The sequence below is a fragment of the Diceros bicornis genome, chromosome 16 (assembly GCF_020826845.1).
Source record: "Diceros bicornis minor isolate mBicDic1 chromosome 16, mDicBic1.mat.cur, whole genome shotgun sequence".
Taxonomy (NCBI): Eukaryota; Metazoa; Chordata; class Mammalia; order Perissodactyla; family Rhinocerotidae; genus Diceros; species Diceros bicornis.
Genome location: NC_080755.1, coordinates 25,711,131 through 25,734,736, shown reverse-complemented (window position 1 = coordinate 25,734,736; position 23,606 = coordinate 25,711,131). Strand labels below are relative to the sequence as shown.

The 23,606-nt window shown below is 36.2% G+C and overlaps 1 protein-coding gene across 4 annotated transcripts in view; it reads left to right on the top strand.

Moving 5' to 3' along the window:
• Positions 1 to 716: 716 nt before the first annotated feature.
• The window catches only part of DSC2 (desmocollin 2), a 33,698-nt gene continuing 10,808 nt past the window's right edge, over positions 717 to 23,606 (top strand). For 2 of the 4 annotated variants that reach the window (XM_058556936.1, XM_058556938.1), the window contains exons 1-11: positions 717 to 1,167; positions 8,413 to 8,497; positions 9,374 to 9,573; positions 10,530 to 10,640; positions 11,891 to 12,046; positions 13,315 to 13,459; positions 14,371 to 14,537; positions 18,240 to 18,374; positions 18,619 to 18,804; positions 20,353 to 20,609; positions 20,736 to 20,878. In XM_058556936.1, the coding sequence (XP_058412919.1) occupies positions 1,099 to 1,167; positions 8,413 to 8,497; positions 9,374 to 9,573; positions 10,530 to 10,640; positions 11,891 to 12,046; positions 13,315 to 13,459; positions 14,371 to 14,537; positions 18,240 to 18,374; positions 18,619 to 18,804; positions 20,353 to 20,609; positions 20,736 to 20,878 (1,654 nt within the window). In that variant the 5' untranslated portion in view covers positions 717 to 1,098. Of the gene's footprint in view, positions 1,168 to 8,412; positions 8,498 to 9,373; positions 9,574 to 10,520; positions 10,641 to 11,890; positions 12,047 to 13,314; positions 13,460 to 14,370; positions 14,538 to 18,239; positions 18,375 to 18,618; positions 18,805 to 20,352; positions 20,610 to 20,735; positions 20,879 to 23,606 lie in introns of all 4 variants that reach the window. The other 2 variants (XM_058556935.1, XM_058556937.1) reach the window with 1 other exon arrangement.

Here is a 23,606-nt window from a genome sequence, read left to right as displayed (position 1 = left end):
CAAAAAATTTTATCCTATTCTTTTTCTTCTCTTACCACAAACTCTGGCTTTGGTGGTAGGAAAGGAAGTGAGAAATCTCCACTCGATGTCCAGGAGTCCAGTTTAGGACTAAGACGGCCAATGGTTGGCTTTAATTGTGACAAGGGAGGGTCTTGGAGAAAATCAGTAGCCTACATCTAGTCAACACTGAGAACCTCAAGAGATGCATTTTCCATAGTAACTCACACTTGATTTTGTTATTTTCTTTTAGCCTGGATTCCCTTATTTATTTACTATTGTCTTTAACTTATGGTAATTTTCCCGTATTATTGTCATGTCGGCCATAACATTTCTAAAAAAAGACTCCAAAGAAAGGTGTGCCACAGAGGAAAACCCCGTCTGCGCTGCACTAGGATGTCCGCAGTGAATTTACTCCAGCCAAGAGCGTTAAAACAGTCTCCCTGGAGTCAGCCCTCTAACCAGTGGGCTTTGGGCAGCTCTGACGTAAAATCCGATCGCTCCAGCTCTCGAATGGCTCTTGCGGGTCTGTACCTGACCTCAGAGCAGTGCCCGCAGTTGGCCGAAAGGGCAGCGCGCAGGGCGGAGCCGGGGCTCGGGAGCGCGCCCGGGTCCGCGCCCCTTCCCGCGGCCGGGCGCGCTCGGGGAGTGAGTCTTTGTACAGTCAGGGCTTCAGCTGGGCAGGGCCAGCTGTTAATCCTCCAGGCGGACACCGGGGCGGGGGGGGACATGCGGCATATAGGTGACGTCCGCTGGTGAGAAACACTTAGCGCAGGTAAAAGGGTGGCGGCGAGAGGGAGTTCCCACCTGTTGCGTTCTTAAAGAAATGAAGACTTAAGAAAATACCAAGGAGGGGCCGATCGGTTTCTTTCGGACGCGCCTGGAGCCCCACCCTCGGCCAGAGGAAAAGCCCCTTGGGTGAGAGGCAGGAGCTTCAGAGAAATCGAGAAGAAAAGCGCCTCTCCTCGCGCTCCACCTCCTCTGCTCGCACTCCTCCTGCGCGGCGGCCCAGCCTGCACCGGCCGCGGCCCGTGTCCCCGCCGAGCCCTCGCATCCCGGCCTCCGGGTGCCTCGGCCGGCGACCTGTCCCCGAGTCCTCCCATGGCGGCAGCCCGACCCACAAGCTCCCCGAGCGGAGCCCTCTGCCGGCAACTCCTACTGACCCTCACGGTGAGTGGCTGCCCGGCCACCGGCTCCCGGGAGGGGGCTCCGACCGACTGGGGAGAGGAGGGAAACTTTGGAAGCAGGGGTGAGTGGGGGTGGCCGGCAAAGCGGAGGTTAATGGACCTCGGGCTGGGTGAAAAAATGGAGTTGGTTGGGGTAGGGGAGGGAAGACGGACAGAGGATAGCGACCGGCGCCGCGATCCCGAAGGAAACGCGAAGAGTGTCTCCATGGATGTAAGCAGCGCTGGCAGATGGGAGACGGAGGCACGAGCTGCAAACGCCCATCCAAAATCGTGGCCTCTGGGTACGAGCGGGGGAGCGCCGTGTGCCAGCGCTGCGCCTCCGCGCCCGCCGCGATTCCCGGGGAAGGCGCAGTCCGCTTCTGCCTCGGTGCGGGGTTCAGGCCGCGGAGAGAGGGAGCCGCCGGCTGGGCGTGACGGAAAGCGCGTGTCCTTGGGTGAAAGAGGACTACGCGCCTTTAGGGAGATTGCTCTTTGTGTGTGTGTGTTGGGGGTGGGGGGTGGGGGGGGGGGGTGCAGCGTGGGGGTGGTCTCAACCCTCTGCGCCTAAAGTGGGTGGGCGGGCACTAGGTGACCCTTTGCATAATTTCCGTTGTCTGCACGTGAGGTTACTTTCCCCTTAATTTTAGGGGAAGTGATCGTTCCGATCTCTTGTCCCTGGAGGCATCTGGCTGCTTCTGTCCCCCTGCCTTCCTGCTCTGGCTTCTTTCTCACTTGAAACAACACAATAGCAACGACCCTACCTACCCGGAGCTGGGAGCGAAAGGGGCTGGCCTTATTTGGGGCGGGACAACTCCCTCCCTGGCAGCAAAAACCAGAAGATTCCCAGTGAGAGGAATCCAGTGGGAGGGAGCAGCATGGGAGAGTTTGGGGTTAGAGCTTCCGCAGACTGGACGTCCTTGGTTCCCTGGAAGGAGAAAAGTTAAATAGACCAGGTGCAAAAGAGTAGTGTCCTTTCATGATGAGCCTCAGGTTTTGGGGCTCAAGTCAACCTTGAAGGACAAGGGACAAACCTGGAGAACAGACAGCAGGAAGATTCCTTCTGGGAGTGGTGGAACTGGGGGGCTGAAATATTCGGATAATTTCCCCTTCTCTACTGCTCTCATTTTACAGCAAATTCCTTAAATTTTTAAGTAATGAAATTGTAGTTGTTGCTATTATTAGAATGTCTTTCCCGAGGAACTCCATGGACTTCAAACCCTTAACGAAATTCCCAGAGCACAATAGTAACATAGACAGGGCCAGGTGCACAGCAGTTAACATTCTACAATTGAGGAAACCAAGAATGGAATAAATAAGTCATGAAATATGTAGTTGATGACAAAGGAATGAATTTTGGTTAGATTCCTGATAAAGTTGCTACTTCTTTTTAAACCATTGGCCATTGTTTTTTGAAGGAAAAGGCTGATTAGGCATGGGCGGTAATAGATGTGGCAATAAATAGTATTGCTCTACATGTGCTTACACACAGAACTTCCTGTGTGTCAGCTCAGATCCTTTTTAGAAGAAAGCAGGTATAAGTGAATAAACTCAAGTTGAATTATCCTCATTCCTTGGCCTTCCTTGGCTTCAAAACTGCATAGGGCAAAAGTGGGGTAGAGAGAAAAAGAGCTCTGGCTCTGGCTGCGCCCCTTGTGCCACTACATTCTAGCTAGAAGCTTGGCGTGAGTTCCTCAAGTTGTTCTTATGCTCTTGTGCATATTTGTGTGCAAAGCCCTGCCGGCCTCAGATGGTTGTTGTGGTTGTGAGCCCCCAGTGTGATAGAAGATATTATTAAATAAAAATGTCTTTGGGGGACACGCTTTGCATTTCCTCCTCCCCATACACCTAAGTAATCCTTCACCGTTCTATAAATCAGCCTCTCCCACTTCCTAATACTGCCTCACCTCACCTGTTTCTTAACCACTTGAACTCTGGCTTCTGCCTAAACACCGAGTGAAACTTCTCTAAGATCATCAGGGATCTCCACTGCTAAATCCAAATCATTCCTTACACAGTTCCACCTTGTAGATTGTACCTTTACTCCTGAAATTCACTCCTCTCTTCTTCTACCCTTCCTGACCACCTTGACTCCCTATTCTCGGTCCTGTTCCTAAAATATACTGATGCCTACACATATTAAATTTATATTGCTAACGTGGATGTCTTCATTGAACAATAGGCCTTTATATCTCTCTACCTACTATGATGTGTGACACAGCATTTATTATCTTCCCAGACAATGTTGCTTTTCTTCTAGTGTTCTGTATTTCAATAAATGACACTACCGTACACCTTGTTCCTCAAGTAGGAAGTCTACAAGCTGTTTGTTTTACCTTCCTCACTGCTCCCCTCTCCTAATCCATCATTGAGTCCCATTATATCTACATTCAGAAATATCTCATATCTCAATATCTTTACTTCTGTCCATCACCTCTGCTATTACTTTTTGCTATTACAAATAATGTCACAATGAATAAACTTGTATATATATCATTTCATATAAGGGCAGGTATATCTATAGAACAGATTACCAGAAATGGGATTGCCAGATAAAAGTGTAAATGACTGGATAATTTTGGTAGATGTTACCAGCTCCCTCTTTCCTCCGTAAAAGTTGTATGTGTGTGTATATATATATAGTATGAGACTACTTGGTCTAGGTAGTTGTTTGGCAAAAGGTAAATTTGAATTCATACCTCATGCAGGACACCACAGAAAACTCCAAACACATGTAAGATTTAAATGTAACATGTATACCATATTGATAATAGAGGAAAACATGGTGAATTTCTATTTAAATTTGGAGTCAAGAAGACCTACTTATGGCTCAGATTTCAAAGCCATTTATTACAATTGAGAAAATCAATTATATTAAAACACACACACACACACACACACACACACACACACTTGTCCATGGCAAAAAACTAAACCAAACCAAAACGTCATAAGCAAAGTCAAAGGTAATTGATAAACTGGAAAAAAATATTTGCAGATCATATTTTAAAAGGCTAATCTATTAATATATAAAGAGCTCATATAGCATGAAGTCAAACATGAACATAGACATGAAAAATACCCATAAAGTAATAAAAATGGCCCATAAAAATGTTTCAGCCTCACTCATAATAAGAAAAGATGAATTTAAAACTACATTGAAATCTCATTTCTCATTTGGCAAACATCCAAGAGTTTGGAGAAATAGAAACTCCCGCAGATTGTTGGTGAGTGTAACAAAGAGTTACAACCTTTCTGGACTGTATACACTTATATCAAATGCAAATAGATATTGTTTTACTTCTTCCTTTTTAATTTGTATGTATCTAATATCTTTCTATCTATTCATATACCAACACTGCATTGTTTTAATTATTGAGACTTCATAGAATCTTTCAATATCTGCTAGAGCTAATATCCTTTTATTGCTTTCCTTTTTCATAATTTTCCTGTCTATTCTTAACTATTTATTTTTCCTTATGACCTTTTAAATCAGCTTATCTAGTTCCAGAAAAAACGTTGTTAAGATTTTTATGGGATCATAAAATTTAAAATTTAACTTAGTGAGAACTGATATATTTATGTTGTTGATTTTTCCTATCCAAAAGAATTATATGTCTTTCTTTTTGTGCAACTCTACTTTTGTGTCCTTCAGAAATGTTTTCAGATTTTTCTCAAATAGGCTTTACATGTTTCTTGTTAAGTTTATGCCTTGACATTCTCACTTCTTATTGCTTTTGAAAATCATTTCTTCTCTTCCATTATATTATTCAACTGGGTTTATTTATGTGTCTGAAGACTAATGATTTCCGTATTTTAATAGTTACTTCTGCTCCTTTACCCAAATTATGTTATTGTTTTATAGTAATTTATTGGTTGATTTACTTGGGTTTTCCAGGTAAACAGTCACATCAAATGCAAATAGAGATTTTTTTTTTAACATCCTTTCCAGTTCATGTGCCATCTAATATCTTCCTCTTGCCTAATATACCTTAATGTGATGTTACCCATTAATGATGACCTTGGAAAGTCTATCTTCTTTCTGAATTTAGTGGGGCTGCCTCTAGTGCTTTCCCATTGATGTTGTGATTATAATATAAAAATCATGTTGAAAGAAGTATTTATCAATTTATGTGTTTTGAGCCTTTTTAAAAATATGTAAGTATAGTTACTGAATTTGTTCAAATGTCTTTCAGCATCTATGGTGGTGATCACATGCCAGGCCTTTTGTAAACTAATTAATGGCTTGAGGTTCCTAGACAAAGCGAGTGATGTGAATGTGGACCACAAATCCACGCAAGGGCCGGTTTTCTTCTGACTCAACCTTAGAATGAAGGTTTAGCATTCGAGGTCCCAGTGGGCCCCTAGTCTCTCAGATCTTAGGCAGCCCACGCTTTGATTTCGCTCTCTGAGGCCATCATACCAGAGTCAAATCTTTTCAAATCGGAAGTCATTTCTCGGTTCCTCTTGCCACTCTGTGTTCGAGCTTTATCCTCAGTTTTTGCCTAGCAATTCCTTGCTATATGTTTTAGGATGGTTAAAAAAAATGTATCCATCATTTTTAGTTTGGGCATGGGAGTTTGTCTGAATGAACTAGTTGCCATTTTTGGAAATGAAAATCGTTCCCCTCTGACCCATTCCCACTGGTCAAACTTAACCTTATTCAACTAGAGAGCTGCTTACGTAATTTATCTGCTTAACGCGAATCCGTGGTTTCTTATTATCTTTAGGACAAAAGATCCATATACTTTGTTAATGCTGTCCCACTTCTCTGAATCCATTTTAGACATCTGTCCCTCTTGTGCTATATGCATCAGCTGTTCCAGATTTCATTTTCAGGTCTGTGTCGTCTCTGGGCCTTAACGTATCCACTCTGCCTCCTTTTGACATGGCTAACTTGTGGCTACTCTTTGGGTGACATCACCTGGCTCTTTTTTTTTTTTTTTTTTTTTTGGTGAGGAGGATTGGCCCTGAACTAGCATCTGTTGCCAATCTTCCTTTTTTTGCTGAGGAAGATTGGCCTTGAGCTAATGTCTGTGCCCATCTTCCTCTATTTTGTATGTGGGACACCGGTACAGCATGGCTTGAGCAGTGTGTAGGTCTGCGCCTGGGATCTGAACCTGCGAACCCCAGGCCGCCAAACTGGAGTGTGTGAACTTAGCCACTATGCCACTGGGTTGGCCCTCACCTGGCTCTTGAACAAAGCTAGTTCCCAGTGCTCTTCCCCAGCACCTTGTACTTCCCCATCATAGGATTCATCTTACTTTACTGAAATTACAAATGTCTTACCCTTGAACTGACTGTTTCATGAAAATCACGTTTACTCTGTGTCTGGTACATAGTAGAGATTCAATAAATACTTATTGAGTGCAAAATGAATGGATGTCCAGGACACCATTATCCAAAGTGTTATCTTAATCTGGCCGTTTCTCACCTTGTTCAACATTTTTACCTTAGTCCACGTCACCGTCCTCCCCCTCTTAGACTCCTCCTGTAGCTTCCAACTTGGTCTCTTTGCTTTCACTCCTGCTCCTCTGTGGTCTGTTCTCACATAGTCACCAGAATGATTCTAGGTAAATACTCTCCAGATTATGCTGCTCTGCAGCTTCTAAACTGCTGTTGCTTCTCTTTGCATTCAGAATAAAATCTGCACTCCTTAATACAGCCTGTTAGACTCTGCGTGATATGTCCCTGGTTGTCGCTTTAATATCATCTTGTGTCACTGTTTCCTCACTGTGCTCTACTACTATGACCTCCTTTTTGTTCCTCCAACACACCAGGTGAAGTCCTCCTCCAGACCTTTGTTCTGGTTTTTGCTCCCCCTGGAAGACTCCTCTCCAGTCAGTGAACTGCTTTGCTTCCTCATTTCATTTAGGCTTCCCGTCTTCCCTTGGTCAACCTTTCTCCCTGCTTTATTTTTCTCATAAACAAATTGCAACATTTGTCTCTTGGCATTATGTGACCTTTGTGCATTTGTGTACTTTTTTTTTTTTGTCTCTCATTCTAACATAATCTCCATGAGGTCAAGGACTTTGCTTTGTTCACTGCTGTAGCCTTTGAACACTGCCTAGCACCTAGTAAACAATGAATGTTAGTTGAGCGAATAAGGGGATATATGCTTTCAGTCACCTCGAGCTGGACTCCTCAGTCATCTGATTCTATTCCTATTCTCTCTCGACTCTGCAGCCTGTGAAATTCGTCTCATCTTTTAATTTGTAATTCAAATACAGTCTCTCCATTGTGTCCATCTGTAAATTTCAAATGAAATGTAATCTCTGTCTTGCCTGATCCTTCACATATAATTTAAATGGGATAATTAAAGGTTCTTTAGTGTGTATTGCAAATAAAAATTTTCATCTAAATTTTGATGATTTTAATTTGTGTTTATAGATTTTGTAAATAACAGTGTAAATGCTAGTTAGCTATCTCGCTTCTGGTTGAAGGCCTTTGCAGAACTATAGAAAAAAATTGTGATCTTTCAGAAGCATCTGTTGTAAAGTTTCAGAGGGAACAGAATTAAATTTCAATGTGTTCAAATATATATTGTATTGGAGTTGGTTCACCATAAATCAGTAACTCATTTAAAAAGTTTTAAGTGAAATATTTTCTAAAATGACCTTAACTCTGGTTTATGAGAAGATGCACCTTCAAAATAAGTTCATATTTAAAGTTATTTGCTTGTTTGTGTGGGGTCATACATAAATACTCTCCAAGTCACTCCAAGGCGATAAGTTAATGCTTCTCTTTAAAAACATTGGGATTTTTGTTTAGGATATTATTAATTTGGTATCGTAGCTTGTAGGCAATTTTGAATTACTTGAAATAATTTGCTAGCTCATCACATTTGTTTTGGTTTCACTTTCCTATTTACATACCTGTGCTGCCTTCCTCATGGTTTTTAGGGCTCTCACATAGGTTGGCATTGGTTTCTCAATATATCCACTGACTTAGTGAAGTTCCTGTTAACTCCATTTTACAGAATAGGAAACAAAGTCCAAGAGGGCAAGGAATTCTGAGATTACATGCTTTGTGAAGGAGGGAGCCATGACTCTCAGTCTATTGTTTTATTCTTCCCCTCCATACAATTTTTTCTGATTTCTTACTCCAGTAAGAAAATCAGAAATGGAGAAAACTCCCTTACTTCATTTTGCCAACTGCAAAAACTGATTTGTAATTATACAAATTTATAATTTATGTAAAGTATACATGCATGAAAAGGATTTTTTATGCATAATTTGATTTGATTTTTTAGATCTTAACATTTGCCTGTGATGCCTGCAAAAAAGTGACGCTACATGTTCCCTCCAAACTAGACGCTGAGAAATTTGTTGGTAGAGGTAAGAAACTGCCAAAATATGAAATACATCCTAATTTGATGTGATCTTCTAAAATTAGTGTAAATTTTTAGAAGGATAACTGTATTGGAACTAATTAGTTAAACTAATATAGTACATTATAATTTGTAATACATACAATGTCATTCCAATGAAAGGAATATTGGTTTTTATTGAAAAATATGATTATATGAAGCAGATAAAAAGGTTTAGTTTCAGTAATAAAATAATTATCAATATTACATTAGATGAAGGATATGGTATATGTTATAACATGCTTCTATGAAATTGTGAAATAGTACTGAAACTATTTCTTGAGTTGTTGTTTTTGGATTTTCATCCTAAAACATTTTGGCATCTTATTGACATTTACATCCACATATTGTTTTTTATCAATTAATTTTTTTCACGTAACTCAACTGTGAAAAGATCAGATCAATGAGAACACAGAATATGACGACTATTTAACAATAAAGAGTTCAGTAATATTTTAATTTAACTACCAATTTTAATCCTCTAGATATTGTTTAATTTACTTCAAGTGTTTTTATCTGTTACTCTATAGCTAATTTCAGTTAATAAAGAAAGACTTTTTTCGATGTCAGTTTAAATATTCAAACACTGGAGTTCGCATGCTTTTATTTCAAGACTGACGTCTCTTCTTTAAAAAGATGTAAAGTAGGTATTAGAAGTGATGTATTTAAGCACAACTTAATTAAACATATGGTTTCATTTATCCTTTTACAAATGCAAAATTTAAAAGTGGCAGTGTAATTAATTTTAAGTTTTTGGCTCCCCCACCAAATATGTAGATTACTGTTAAAACTCTATATTGTTTTGTTTTACCTTACAAATGATTGCTATGTATATTGTCTACAGTTAACCTGAAGGAGTGCTTTAAATCTGCAAATCTAATTCGTTCAAGTGATCCTGATTTCCAAATTTTAGAAGATGGTTCAGTCTATACAACAAATGCTATTCTTTTGTCCTCGGAGAAGAGAAATTTTACCATATTACTTTCCAACACTGAGAACCAAGAAGAGAAGAAAATACTTGTTCTTTTAGAGCATCAAACAAAGGTATACAAAACCATAAAAATGAAATATTTTCTTCCAATGTAGCTAGCATTACCAGGGAAGACGTGGAGTCAGAAAGGATATGGAATAGTTTAGCTTGAAGAAGAATGAAAACCATGACAGAATTTAAGTGTTCAAATGGAAAAGGGTTGTGTAATATAGGTTATTACAGATTGTAATTCCTTTCCATTTGGGACACAAAAGGAGAAATTGGGATATGCTGCGGAGTAAGAACTTGAATTAGACAAAGCAGTATTTTTCTTGACTGTAGAATAGATTTCGAAAACCAAGTTTTGAAACTCTATCTCTGGAGGTCCCATGTATCTTAGCATAGTTTGTAGTCTTAGAAAATAGATGACTATTGTAGGTTGAGGTTCCTATGAGATTGAGGACCTTATATAGCTTGAGAACCTCATGCATCTTATTATATTGTGACGCCCAAGATCAAAATGACTTCTATTCAACCGTTGGCCATTACTCACTGCAGCAATTTGAGAGTTGTCACCATGTTTTTCTCCTCGTTCTGACACAGATCTCTCTGTTGGTCCTCTGGCTCTTCCTAGTTACTGGTGAGTGGAAGATGCTTATGCTAAATTTAGAAGGGCGCACACTCTATTTTCTTTACGAATCTCTCCTCCCATGTGTTTGCATGGCAATATGGCAACAGTAATTTTTTTTTTCAGTTTTGTTTCTAGGCTTCCAATTCCATCTTTCTTTCTTCCATATTTCTACCAAGTTATTTTCTCAAGAAGATGGCTGTGATAACAGGGCAGCCATTTCTTCATTGCGTTTTTGCAGTGTTGACGTTTAGTTTGGTTTTCAAGCACTACCATGGTTTTGCACCTCCCCAGCTAATCCTCACGAGAGGAGAAAGATGTGTCAGAGTTCTGATGTTCGAGAATAAAGTAGTCATTGACTTTATCATTTATTTTTCTGTCTTCTAAATTGAGGTACTAAAGAAAAGCCATTCTAAGGAAAAAGTTCTAAGACGTGCCAAGAGAAGATGGGCTCCTATTCCTTGTTCAGTGATGGAGAATTCCTTGGGTCCTTTCCCACTTTTTCTGCAACAGGTACAATTTACTTTTCTTCCACTGTGAAAGTTTGTGGTTTCCATCTTTTTTTTTTGATTTGGACAATGAATATGGAGTTATGTAAAAAATAGTTGTGTATGAATATATGAGTGGATGAGTATGTGTCTTATGGGTATAAATAGATATCTTTATACCTATGTATACTTTTTGAAATTTTAGTCATGCAAAGGCCATTTATAAAAGTGTAAAACTCATCTAGCACTCTCAAACACGTGGTTTCTTAATGAATTTTCGTATCAGCAAGGGTATCACAGAGCCTGGGCATAGTCTAGAAAACCCCATTATTATCTTCCATAATAAAGGATGAAATCGTTGATAAAAGAACAAATGCCATGAAGGGGAAAGACATACACCTTTCTGTTGCTTATCTCCAAGTCCACTGCTTAAATCACGCTGGATCCACATTTTCTCTCTCTCTTTTAATTTTACTGGCACTCCCAGCAAATCTTGCCTTCTTCCAATATTAGCGGACACTAACATTCAGTCTATGACTTGGGTTTCTTTTCCCTCAGTTTTTGAAATGGTGAAAGAGAATCTTCCTTTATATTCCACCAACAAATTTAATGCAACTGAGAGAAGCGCATATTAAAGTTGAGAAAGAAATTGTTAGAAAATAATTGTGTTCATCATCCTGATACAAGAGGATGAAAACAACTTTGAAAAAACTTACTTTTTGAATCAGAATATCACACTTGCCAGGAGATTGCGCCATCTCTATTCTCGTTTTTTTTCCCCCTCTCAGCTCTTATAATAAAGAGGATGCTGACAAATAACAAAAACCAATTAGGGAAAGCATTTTCCAAGTTTTTGCCCTGCAGACAGTATATTTTAAACCCAGTGTCTTAAATATCATTTTATTTATAATAAAAATTCAGGTTTAAAAAAATTGACAGAAGGAAATGTTAAATGCTCAGAGTACTTTGTTTTCTAAGACAGGAAAAGTCTTAAATGTTTGGTCCATATAGGCACCATTTAGCCTTTAAAGTATTCTTCAGTTATTCTGGCAAACTAAGATGATACTATGTTATTTTCCTCAGGTCTTGCTCTTGAAATCTCTCAATTATTAGGCTGCCTTATTCTATTGCTGCTTTTTATTCATACATAATAATAAATTAAAGAGGGTGATTACTTACTGCAATAAATATGGCAATGTGATTACATGAGTATATAGATGAAAGTTTTGCTGAAATAAAAATTTGTCTCTTCTATATATAATGTATATTTTCTAGATTCAATCTGACACGGCACAAAACTACACTATCTACTATTCCATAAGAGGGCCTGGAGTTGACCGAGAACCTAAAAATTTATTTTATGTGGAGAGAGATAGTGGAAACCTGTTTTGTACTCGTCCTGTGGATCGTGAGGAGTATGAATCTTTTGAGGTAAAGTCTAAAGTTTACCGATTGTATAAGTAGTTATTAACCTTGGCTATTTCATCTTTCATTCTCAATTCATTTGCCCTTTTCCGTTTTCTGAGTTTTTCTTCTATGCTCTGGCTATATCTGATATCACAGACTTAACTTGAAGCAAAAAGAATTTTATAGAATAAATGGCATTAGGTTCTATTAGATTGTTATTGGTATTATAGTTTTACTATTTTTTTTTTTTTCAAAAGAAGAAAAGAGTACCACTTTGAAGAGCAGTTATTTAGTTGGCAGAAAAGATCTGTGAACCTCTTTATGGTACAGAGAGAGAGACCATAGGGGGTAAGTGAAGTTCAGAAGTTAAGCATCTGTACTTTTGCAATGAGAGAAAGTTAACTTGTGGTGAGCCAGTGAGGAGTGTAGACAGTGCTTAACTAAGATTATTCAGTGTTTTCACCATCTGGTTAACTTCCCATGGTGGAAATGAGAGTTAATATATAAGAATTTAACCTACTGTTGTATTGATTTCCCAATAGGACCTGGTCATTTTGCTTACTTCAATTTTAATTATTTTACATCTATTTTGAATGAATGAATTATTCATCGGTAGACCAAATTAACTGAATAGACATGTAAATTTTGAATTAAATGTTTAGGTTTAGAATTGCTACAACATGGCCTTCTAAGTACCTGTGATGTTCTGCTCTTTCTCTGATAGCTGTTATGAGAAAGATTGGACTTGAAATTCGTATTATAAAACCAAAAGAAATTGCATTCCACACACAATATGCAGGCATTCGTCTATTTCTGACTCCTTGTTTTCACATTTAAAAATACTTATGAAGAGAATTATTTAAATATAACCATCAATATGCCTTAAATCCTAATTAGTAGAAAATAAGATAATATTCCAGTTAACTACAGCTGGGGAATTTGGAATCCTCAGAGTTTGAAGTTAAATAAGATCCAGAAAGTTATATTTTAAATCCATGCACCTGAAACTTTCAAACAAAACAAAACAATCCTCAAGACTATTTTGGGAAAATAATAATAAAACTGTTACACTCATGAGCAACAATACAGCAATGGTGAGCAAAGCAAAATTATCTATGTTATTATATTACATAAATTTAAGCATAAAATGTTGTAGTATCCCATGAAATTAACCACCTCTTGTAGCACCAAGGTTATGTCCACATCCAAAAACAGTAACAAGTGGTGAAACTCACACTGCAATGCTGAACAGTCTCATTTTTGCTGTTTTTCTTATTTTACTCTCTTCACAGCTAATTGCCTTTGCAACAACTCCGGATGGATATACTCCAGAACTTCCACTGCCCCTAGTAATCAAAATTGAGGATGAAAATGATAACTACCCAATTTTTACAGAAAAAACTTACATTTTTAAAGTAGCTGAAAACAGCAGAGTTGGTGAGTACCTACATTAACAATATATGGGAGGCAGCATATCCTGCTGGCAAGAACAAGGGACTTGCCAGTCAGGCCGCTGTGGGTGAAATTTTACTCTGCCTTTCACTAGCTGTGCCCTGTGATCTTGGGCAAGTTTCCTTACTGATAGCCTTAGTTTCCTTATCTATAAAATGGGATGTCAGTGTGCAAGGTTGTTATGAAGATTAAATGATGCATAATACACATGGAATGCCAAGCACGGTGCCTGAAAAATAGGGGTTAATCAATAAATATTACTTTGCCTTCCTGTGTGAGATAAAATAAGTACTTGTAAGAGAAAGTACTCTAAAAAGAATGTTTTTGAGCAACTGAAATCTTAGCCTTGAAGAGAGGTACTGGTGTTCTACACTGTCAAATGATTGACAGTATTCTGGGCATTATCATAAAGGTCTTTGAGAATAATACAAATGTTTTCTCAATCTTATGGAAATGGACCATTTCAGCTGGAAGTCAGAATGCGGTTTTCAAGTCTTCCTCTAGAAAGGTCTAACTAAACCGAGATTTTTCAGAGAAAACTGACCCGTCTAATCTATTTATGTGCAGGCTTACAAAAAGAAAAAGATTAAAGAATAATTAGAATTCTTTAGTCTAGAAATACAAAGGCCATGAAAAGATGTTATGTACATTTATAAAATTACACATTAAATACAGTAAATATGGATGTGGTCACTAAATTCCAAAATGTTAGAATGCTGGGATACTTAAGAGAAAGTGGTACTTTATATAGAAGTCTGCAAATTTGTAAAAGCTATTACTCTGATATATAGTTAAGTGGTCCAAAACTTTTTTGAGATAGATGGAGAGGAGTGAAATAAAGGGAAAGTTGAAAATGTAAAAGTTTTGGAAATTAAAGAGGATTTTTCAATATGTAGGTTCTACTGTGGGACAGGTATGTGCAACTGACAAAGATGAACCTGACACGATGCACACGCGTCTGAAGTACTCTATCCTCGCGCAGTTGCCAGCATCACCCACGCTGTTTTCTATGCATCCAACTACAGGCGTGATCACCACATCATCCTCTCAGCTAGACAGAGAGGTAACATAAATATTAACAAATAAAACCTGATTATCACATGACTATTTAGTAGTACCTGTATTTCTCTGTGTATCAACTGTAGATATGTTTTGAGAAGCATGTTGTGAATCTAATTTTAGAAAAATTATTATTTTAAGTATGTTGATGGAGGTCATTAACTTTGCAGTGTGCCAGTTTTGAACTACTAATTCGTTCTCTCCTGAATTGTATGTTTTATTAAATCAAATTTCCTAATATAAACATATTTATAGTATATATACTTGGACTATAATATATACACTTTACTATAGTATTTATAGTATAAATACTATATATTTATAGTAAAAACAAGAAATGTCAAATATGAATGGTGAAACTTGTGGAAATGTTTGGAAATTTGTTCTCTGCAGGTAATAATGATTCTTCTGTCTGTGTCGTCTCTTCCTCAACAATCTCATCTACATTCTTCCCCTTACATAGATTAAGAGAAAGGTTGTATCTCTCTGATCTCTGGTTTACCATTTTCAATTGACTGCTAGAAATCTTTATTTGTATATTTCACAGGTACCTAAAATGCAATACATCTAAAATTGAATTTGTCCTTCCTTCTAAACATGCTTTCCTTCCCATGTCTTCTAGTTAAAATAACATTAATACATTCTTTTCCTATTAATAATTTTTCATTGTCACCTTGGATTCATGTTCTCAAAATTGTATTTGATTTCTCCTCTTGCCCCCTAGATCAAGTCACTTTTTAAAGCATGTTAATATTACCTCCCAAATTATCTTACATTTATATTCTGTCCATTTCCCCTGCAACTATCCTAGTTTAGTAATTCATTCACTTGGTTATTCAACTGTTACCTCCTCCACCAAGCATTTATTGATCTGAATTCTTATAGCAGTTTATCTGGCCTACTTACTACATTTATAATCCTTAATCTTAAAATATAGTAATATATGTTTGTCAGGTATTTCTTTGATTCCTAAAACTTCATATCAGATTCATTTCCTCTCCCTCTCCCTATCTATTAGAGATCCTCAAATTTTCTGGTTTCAAGACCCCTTTACACTCTTAAATATTATTGAGGATTCCAAAAATCTTTTGTTTATGTGGGTTATATTTATAGATATTTACTCCAGTTAGTATTCAAAACTGATAAAAGTTTAAAATATGCATTTATTTACCCATTTAAAATAGTAATAAATACATTACATGTTAACATAACATTTTTATAAAAAATAAGCACATTTTTCAAAACAATAAATAATTTAGTGAGAAGAGTGGAATTATTATGCATTTTTCAAGTCTCTTTAATACCTGACTTAATACAGGACTGGTGAATTCTCACATCTCCTTCTGCATTCAGTCTGTTATAATACGTAGTTGTAGCTGAGGTATATAAAGAAAATCCAACATGATATGAAGTTAGAAAAGAAAGGAGTATTTTACTGGTAATTTCAGATCATTTTGGATATTGTTCTTTAATACTACACCAAAAATTGACAAGTGGTAGTTTCATAAATGTTTTTTGCAGTGCGCATTTTAAAGCCTTATCAGTGAACTTTCTGGCTTTGTTACATTAAAATCCATTGGTCTATCTCATTCTGTGAGTGGATAGTTTACCCATGTGCGATTTTGTAACATTATGCATTGGTCATTTGGAAAATATTGGTTCACTGAGTTATGAGATCTTCCAAATATTGACACACTTCATTAAACAATAATGAAAAAAATCACCTCCTCACCTCCAGTGATATCACACTCGTTGATAAAAGTTTTTCAGAATTCTCATTTTTGCTTGAAAACTCCAGTTTATCAATGGCAACAAATAGTTGTTTTCCTCAAATTGACAGAATCATTTTATGTGTGACGAACTGTCTTCCAAATACACTAGTCTGAATAAGCTTGGGTATCTTTAATGTAAAAATGGTATCCTATGAGAAAAACAACTATAGCTAGTTAGCTCCTAAATCAAACAATCACACAAGTACTTTTTCTTGAGAAAAACATCATACTATGCTATGTAGCAGAAGCGTTTAATGCATATCTCTCATTTCTTCACATAGACTATGGGTTGAAATTTAGTAAAATTTAATAAAATTAAGCATTTTTACTGTACCTACGAGGACATTTCTAAGTGAAATTTTATTTTATTAACAGTTTATTTTATGATCTATAAATTCATTTATTTTTACTGTGAGTATGTGCCAGTGAAGAATACAATATCATTTGCTGAATAAATGAATGAATTAATTGCTGTTACAGCTCTACAAATTATACAGATTCTTCATGGAATTTATGTGTCAGGTGAAGCAGATTATAAACCAGATTCTCTTTTATCATCAAGTCTTGAATGGATCCTTCTGATAAATCACTTGAAAACATTTGACTAATGAAGGAGTCTTGGAATACTTTTGCCCCAGACTGCTCTGGAGCCACTTTTTGACCCCGGATTTCCAGTTCTCATCTGTTACCTTCAACCCTTTAAGCCTCTTAAACATCAGAATTTTTTTTTTCCTTCTGAAGATAGCACAAGCTAATATTTAGGTCCACAAATCTTCATTTCTTTCTTTTGTCAGCCAATTGATTACTTCCAATAGTTCTTAGTTCGCTACAAAAAAAATATGTATTCTCTCCTGAAAGTATACTAACATGAGGTTTTTAAAATTTTTAAATGAAATAAGGCCATTATTTTTCAAGTCTACATTGTGATTGGTTATGAGAGAAGAGTAAATCGGAAAAATTATGTGTGTAAAAAGCATAGAGATTGAGAGAAATTTTAGTTTTATTTTAGATAATGCATGAGGACAAGAAAGTTTAAGAGGTGATGGAATTACGGGAAGACGGTGGCAATGTAAGAGAAGGGTGAATATTCTAGGAAGAAGGTTAGGATAGTTTTTCACATATTATTTTGTCTTATGAAAAGAGGTGAATTATAGGAAAGTTATCATTGTTTTATAGAAGAGGAAACCTAAGTAAAGGGAATTTTCCAACTGCCCTGAGATTACATTTGTTACTTTTGGAGTTGGGAATAGAACCCAGTCTCCTAATGTTCAGTCTAGAAGGCATTATTAGTGTTGTTTTTACTCCTTCTCTATCTCAATTACTTATGATAAATGAAACCTTTATGAGGAGAAACACATTTTTTTAGACTGGTCATGAGCCTTCTGTAATCTCTGATGAATGGAAAGCCCTAAGAGCCAGATTCTATTTTCCATTGATAGAAAGGATTACATAGCCCTAGACCTTTGTTTTCATGTGAACTTAGTGATCTTTTTATAAATGTAAGGTAAATATTTAAAAGCTATCTGTTTTACAGGAGGATATTTCACTTTATTGTTTTATTACAAGAAGGGTATAAGAGTCACTGTTACCTATTTTTGAAATAGAATGTTCTTTGGATAGGAGATAAAGATTTCCATTAATTGCTGGGCAATTTTAAATGTGTTATGGCTATATCTTTTCTTTTTGTTGACTAAAGCTAAAACCAATTGATTCCATATTCTCTGAGTAGCACTTTAAATTTGAGAAACTACCCTATTTTCATAAATTAATTGAAAATTACTAGTGTGAGGAAATTTTTCTTCTGCCAGTATGTGAAAGTATGAAATTTAATAGCATACTTAAATTTTTAATGCAAGGAAAATTATAGAGTGTAAATTAAGATTTCATTTATAATATTGCTTTCACTCAATAATTCAGTTTCACTTTCTTTTCAGTTAATTGATAAATACCAGTTGAAAATAAAAGTACAAGACATGGATGGTCAATATTTTGGTTTACAGACGACTTCAACTTGCATCATTCATATTGAAGATGTGAATGACAACTTGCCAATGTTTACGCGTACTTCTGTGAGTACCTGATGCTATCAAAAGAAAAATGTACGCTCAGTGTTAATTGCTAAATACGCACATCTCCATCCACGCCCAATGATTTCAAGTGAAGTATCCCCACTTACAGCAGTTTGGACTTAGGGCTTAAAATCATGTAAACATGGTACTTTGGAAATTAGAAGAACTGGGCTTACCTTACTTGGTGTTCTGTTTTTGTGAGAGTTACCGATTAAACTCTTTTTGTTTGTTTTTATTATTTTAGTATGTGACATCAGTGGAAGAAAATACCATTAATGTGGAAATCTTACGTGTTACCGTTGAAGATAAGGATTTAATAAATACTGCTAATTGGAGAGCTAATTATACTATTTTAAAGGGCAATGAAAATGGAAATTTTAAAATTGTAACAGATCCCAAAACCAATGAAGGAATTCTGTGTGTGGTTAAGGTAAGAATAAATTAATAAATTAGTTAATTTTGTCTTATAATTTCACAGATCAGCATCCTAGAGTTTAATAACGAGAAATTCTGTTAAATGTAGGAATAAAATAGGTATATAAGTAAATGTAAGTGCTATATATAATGGAATGAATGTATTCATTTCGGGGAACTTTTTATAAAGGTATGATTTAAAATATACATATATATGTGTGTGTGTGTATGTTCAATTAATATGATATAGTATCCACTTTGTAACCAGTATCTCTTAACAGTTCAAAAACTAGCACAGCTTCGATTCTGGTGGGACAGTGCCAGACTTTCCTAGCCCGTTTGTCTCTGCAGCTGGATCAGAGAGCCTCCACTTATTTACTGAATTTCCCAAATGAGGAGTTACTCATGGTCAGACCCATAGGGAGGCTGTTTCTAAGTCTGTCTGTCTGTATCCAGAGTACATTACATCCTTAGCTTCCTGGTTCAAAATAGGAATCCTCAACCATTCAAAGACATAAATTCTTCTAAAACCTCTTTCTAATCATATTCTACAGCATCTCAAAAGAACTCACAGCTAATTCAGGGGCCAGAGTTAGTCCATACAGTGATCTGAGCACCTTTGGCTTTGGGCAGAATCATAGGCTTATTTCTGTTGCATCTTTAGCTAGCACATGATTCTATTGTGGATCTATAGAGTTTCCCTTTTGTACATATTCACAAGAAGCGTGGATCAAAAATGATGAATCCTTTTTTCTTACAGTGATGAAAATTAACTGCAGTTTGTGGGTTAATTTCTCAGTTTCAAAGCAACAAAGAAATGTCCTTTAAATCTTGTCTCTTTCTTCACCCAACCTCTACCCTAATTCTTGGTATTATAAGAAGGAAATTTATCTCTGTGAAATCCAAGACCAAACAAAATTTCTGTCTTCTAGAAAACGGCTTCAACCATTCTCATTACAGCTACATATCAAGCAAAGTCAAATGAAAACTTTCCATTAAACTTGGTACTACCAGTTCTTTAGAAAGTAACTGGGATGGAAGAGATAAAAAAGGAGAGTGTAACGTCCACAAGCTTTCTGTTTTCTTGTTTCTCCCCTCTTAAAAATATTTTATAAAATTTGACCCATATTTTCTACCCTAAACCAGGTACAAATAATTTTATTCATCTCAGGAGGGTAGAATAAGCTCTTCCCAAATTAATGGAGTAATAACTGTTGGTTAGGGTGTGGAGTCCCTAAAGTAACATCTCAAGGGTTAACCTTGAAACACCTTCTTTAAATACTTTCTGAAATCATTATCGACACCTATGATATTACTTGTGTTAAATTTGCAGTTGAGGAACAGTTGTTTTTTTTTTTTTGCTGGCTCCGTCCAAATACGGAATCAGTTGAAGGATTCCCCGCCTCCAACCACCACCACGTTTCCGGGTATATGTTTAATATTCTCATGACCATTCCCCAATACAGCACCTACATATTTACAAATTTAACTAGTTATATACACTAGTTAGCATTGCCAAATATTTAATGTCTTGATCTGATTTTCAACACGCTTGCTTTTGCAGTCGCTGAATTATGAAGAAAGACAACAGGTGAACCTGCAAATTGGTGTCATTAATGAAGCTCCGTATTCCAGAGAAGTTAGTTCAAGATCAGCCATGAGCACAGCGGCCGTTACTGTTAATGTGAAAAATCAGGATGAGGGCCCCGAGTGTAGCCCAGCGTTGCAAACTGTTCGAATTAAAGAAAATGTACCAGTGAGAACAACGAGCAATGGATATAAAGCATACGACCCAGAAACAAGTAGCAGCAGTGGCATAAGGTATTTCTAATTCTATTCAGTTAACGCCACATTTACTATGTTTTAAAATTTATAACTTATTTTGATACCAGTATTATAATTTGGCTTATGATACATTTTGTTACTTTAATTCATCGTTATTAACAGGTATAAGAAATTAAAAGATCCAAAAGAATGGATCACTGTTGATGAAAACTCAGGATCAATCACAATTATCAAGAGCCTGGATAGAGAGGCAGAGAACATCAAAAATGGCATATATAATGTCACAGTGCTGGCAACAGATAAAGGTAAGAACTTTGTTTTTAAGCCAGCTACTTACATCCTCAGCTACATACATCCTCAGTTTTTAAACGAACAACATACATTTTTAAGTCAGCTGCATACATTCTCGAAATTTAGTTCTCACAGGTGACATATAGAGTAGTTGAGAGGTTTGCTGTAATTTATTAACTCATGTCTGCTTTCTGTTAGCACCCTCAGTTTTAGCTGTAATGATAAAATAATTTAGTCATAGAAATACTTGAAACTATATTTATTAAAATTAAATAATCATTAAAAATTGAGAAAATTACTTTTGAAAAATTAGCTTCAGTTTATCTAGTTATATCTTTTAAAATATTCACTTTGGCAGGAAAATTCGTTACGGAGAGAACATACTTAATACCCCATAGTGCACTCCTAGAAAACAGTTCTATCTTTTTACAAGAAACTAACAATATATTTGGGGGTTAGAATCCTGATTAAGGACATTATATAAAAATAAGTCATAATCATGCTTAATAACATCTTACAGAATTAGAAAGACAAACACTATGAATTCATGTTGTATAAAATGTAAAATCATGTTTCGTGAGTCCTACAAAACTGAGAGAAATATGAGCACGATGATTATGCATGAGATCCATTTAGTGCATAAAATATAATTTTACCGTAACATTCATTTGAACTCTGTGCCTCTGTAAAATAAATATGCTAACTACAATACACATAAATTATTACATTAGACCTTAGAATTCTAAATTAGAATTTAGAAGCGATTTTGAAATATGGTTTAGGTATTTCAGTTCTCTAAATTAGTGAGGAATGGTTCATATCCATTGATTAGATTGGTAAAGTTGTAATCATTATTAATTTAACTTCAACCAATTAAAAACTATTCCTTAAGGCTTTAGCTTCCTTTGTCCCTTTGTCAAGACATGCTTTTTGGTCAAAAGCAAATGAAAAGAACAAAACATGAAAATTAAATCCATTATTTTTACATTTATTTTTACATTTTTAACAGTACTTGGCAAATGGTTTGTTGATAGAAGAGATAAAAATTAGTCTGGAATTGGAGATTTTGTGTATCATATTATTCTGCGTCCTCCTCAGTTGAAGAGGAGATAAAATAATTGAGAGATCAAATAATTTTATGGAGTTTAATTGAGAGGCACTGTTAATCATCATTGTAGTATAGAATAAATGTGTAATGGGTCCTTTTCCATTAATTTCTTTTGAAGATGGTTGGGGATAAATAATTCTACATCATTTTATTTTATGAACTAAGATTATACAAAAGTACTTTTTTGTTTTTACCTTTTTCTAAAAACTACACTGGCTAATTTCACTCAGGCTCGCCTGCTGCTTCCTAATGGAAGATGCTCTCTGCTCGTGAGCACTGAGCTCTGGGTCCATGCTCGCTTCCCACCCTCCTACTTCTCTACAGCATGTGTTTCTTCTTTTTAAAACTCTCTCCCAAGGCTTCTGTGTGTAAACTTTTCCACACATTCCTTTCTTATCTATATGCTTTCTGTTTTACTACCTTCTCCTCTGCTAAACATAGCTGTTTCTTAAGCTTTGAGTCCAATTTCTCTTCTTCTCAATCTAAACTCTGTTGGCGGTTTCATCCAGGTATCTCCTCTATATAGCTGAGTTTTAAGTGTTTATTTTTGTTGTATTATTCCATCTTTTGGGAGGAGTGTGCTTTCAAATTTTTTAAGACATTTGACAGGAGAGAGGCATGCACATAAATCATGGAACCATGGGTAATCCACCTTCCATGACTTCATATTTAAAATTAGCACTTACCGATATAGAATTATATTGATATTAGAAGGTGAAATTTGCATGCATACACTCCAATGAATAAAAGAGTATTATGTATTTAATCAACAGATGAAAAACAGAACTGTAAAACACTGTGAATTAGATGTCTAAGATCTTTAGTTTACATATTCTATACTAATAATAATCACAATGTGAAAAAAAAGGAGTTTATTGAACAACTCTAAATGTTTAATGGAAGGGAAATTCAGGCACTCAGCACTGTGATAGAAGAGCAAACACTGCAGAAGTCAATTTTTAAAGACAATAGAATGAACCGGATTCAATCAATAAGATGTGCTTTCAACTCTGTGTGTGGACACAAATGGAAAGAAATGTTAAAGACATCAGCAGTCACAATTTTCAGAGAGAGCAAGAAAACCCCACATAGCATAAGAACAAGAGAGTTTGAGAGGTGAGATTATTCTGCCCTAATAGAAAAGTATGCCAGATAGATAAAATACTTATCTCCCTGCTTCCTTTGTCTCCTTTTTTTTTTTTTTTGATTGTCCAAAGTGAGAGATAGTTGCATTATTTCTTGCATCTCATTTCTTCTCTCCTTGTTCCCTTTTCTTCTTGCTGGAGTACATCCTTTATTAGTTCTTTCAGTAGTGAGGTGTGGCTGATAAATCCCGTCAGTTTTATTGTTCTGAAAAGTGTTTTAATATTGTTCTCACACTTGATTTGATAATTTGACTTGGTTTAAAATTTTGAGCTAAACACTTCTTTTCTTAAGCACTATACAGTAGTACTCCACTATCTTCTGGCATCTCTTGTTGCTTATTGTTCAATAAGCAACTAGTTATTATTCTTGTATACTTATTATTCTGCTGTCGATCTAATTATTTGCTCTTTGTAAGTAATATGTCCAAGTAACTTTTATAGTTCCCTAGGTTACATTCTACAGTTTTAATACAATGTTTATGCTGTGAA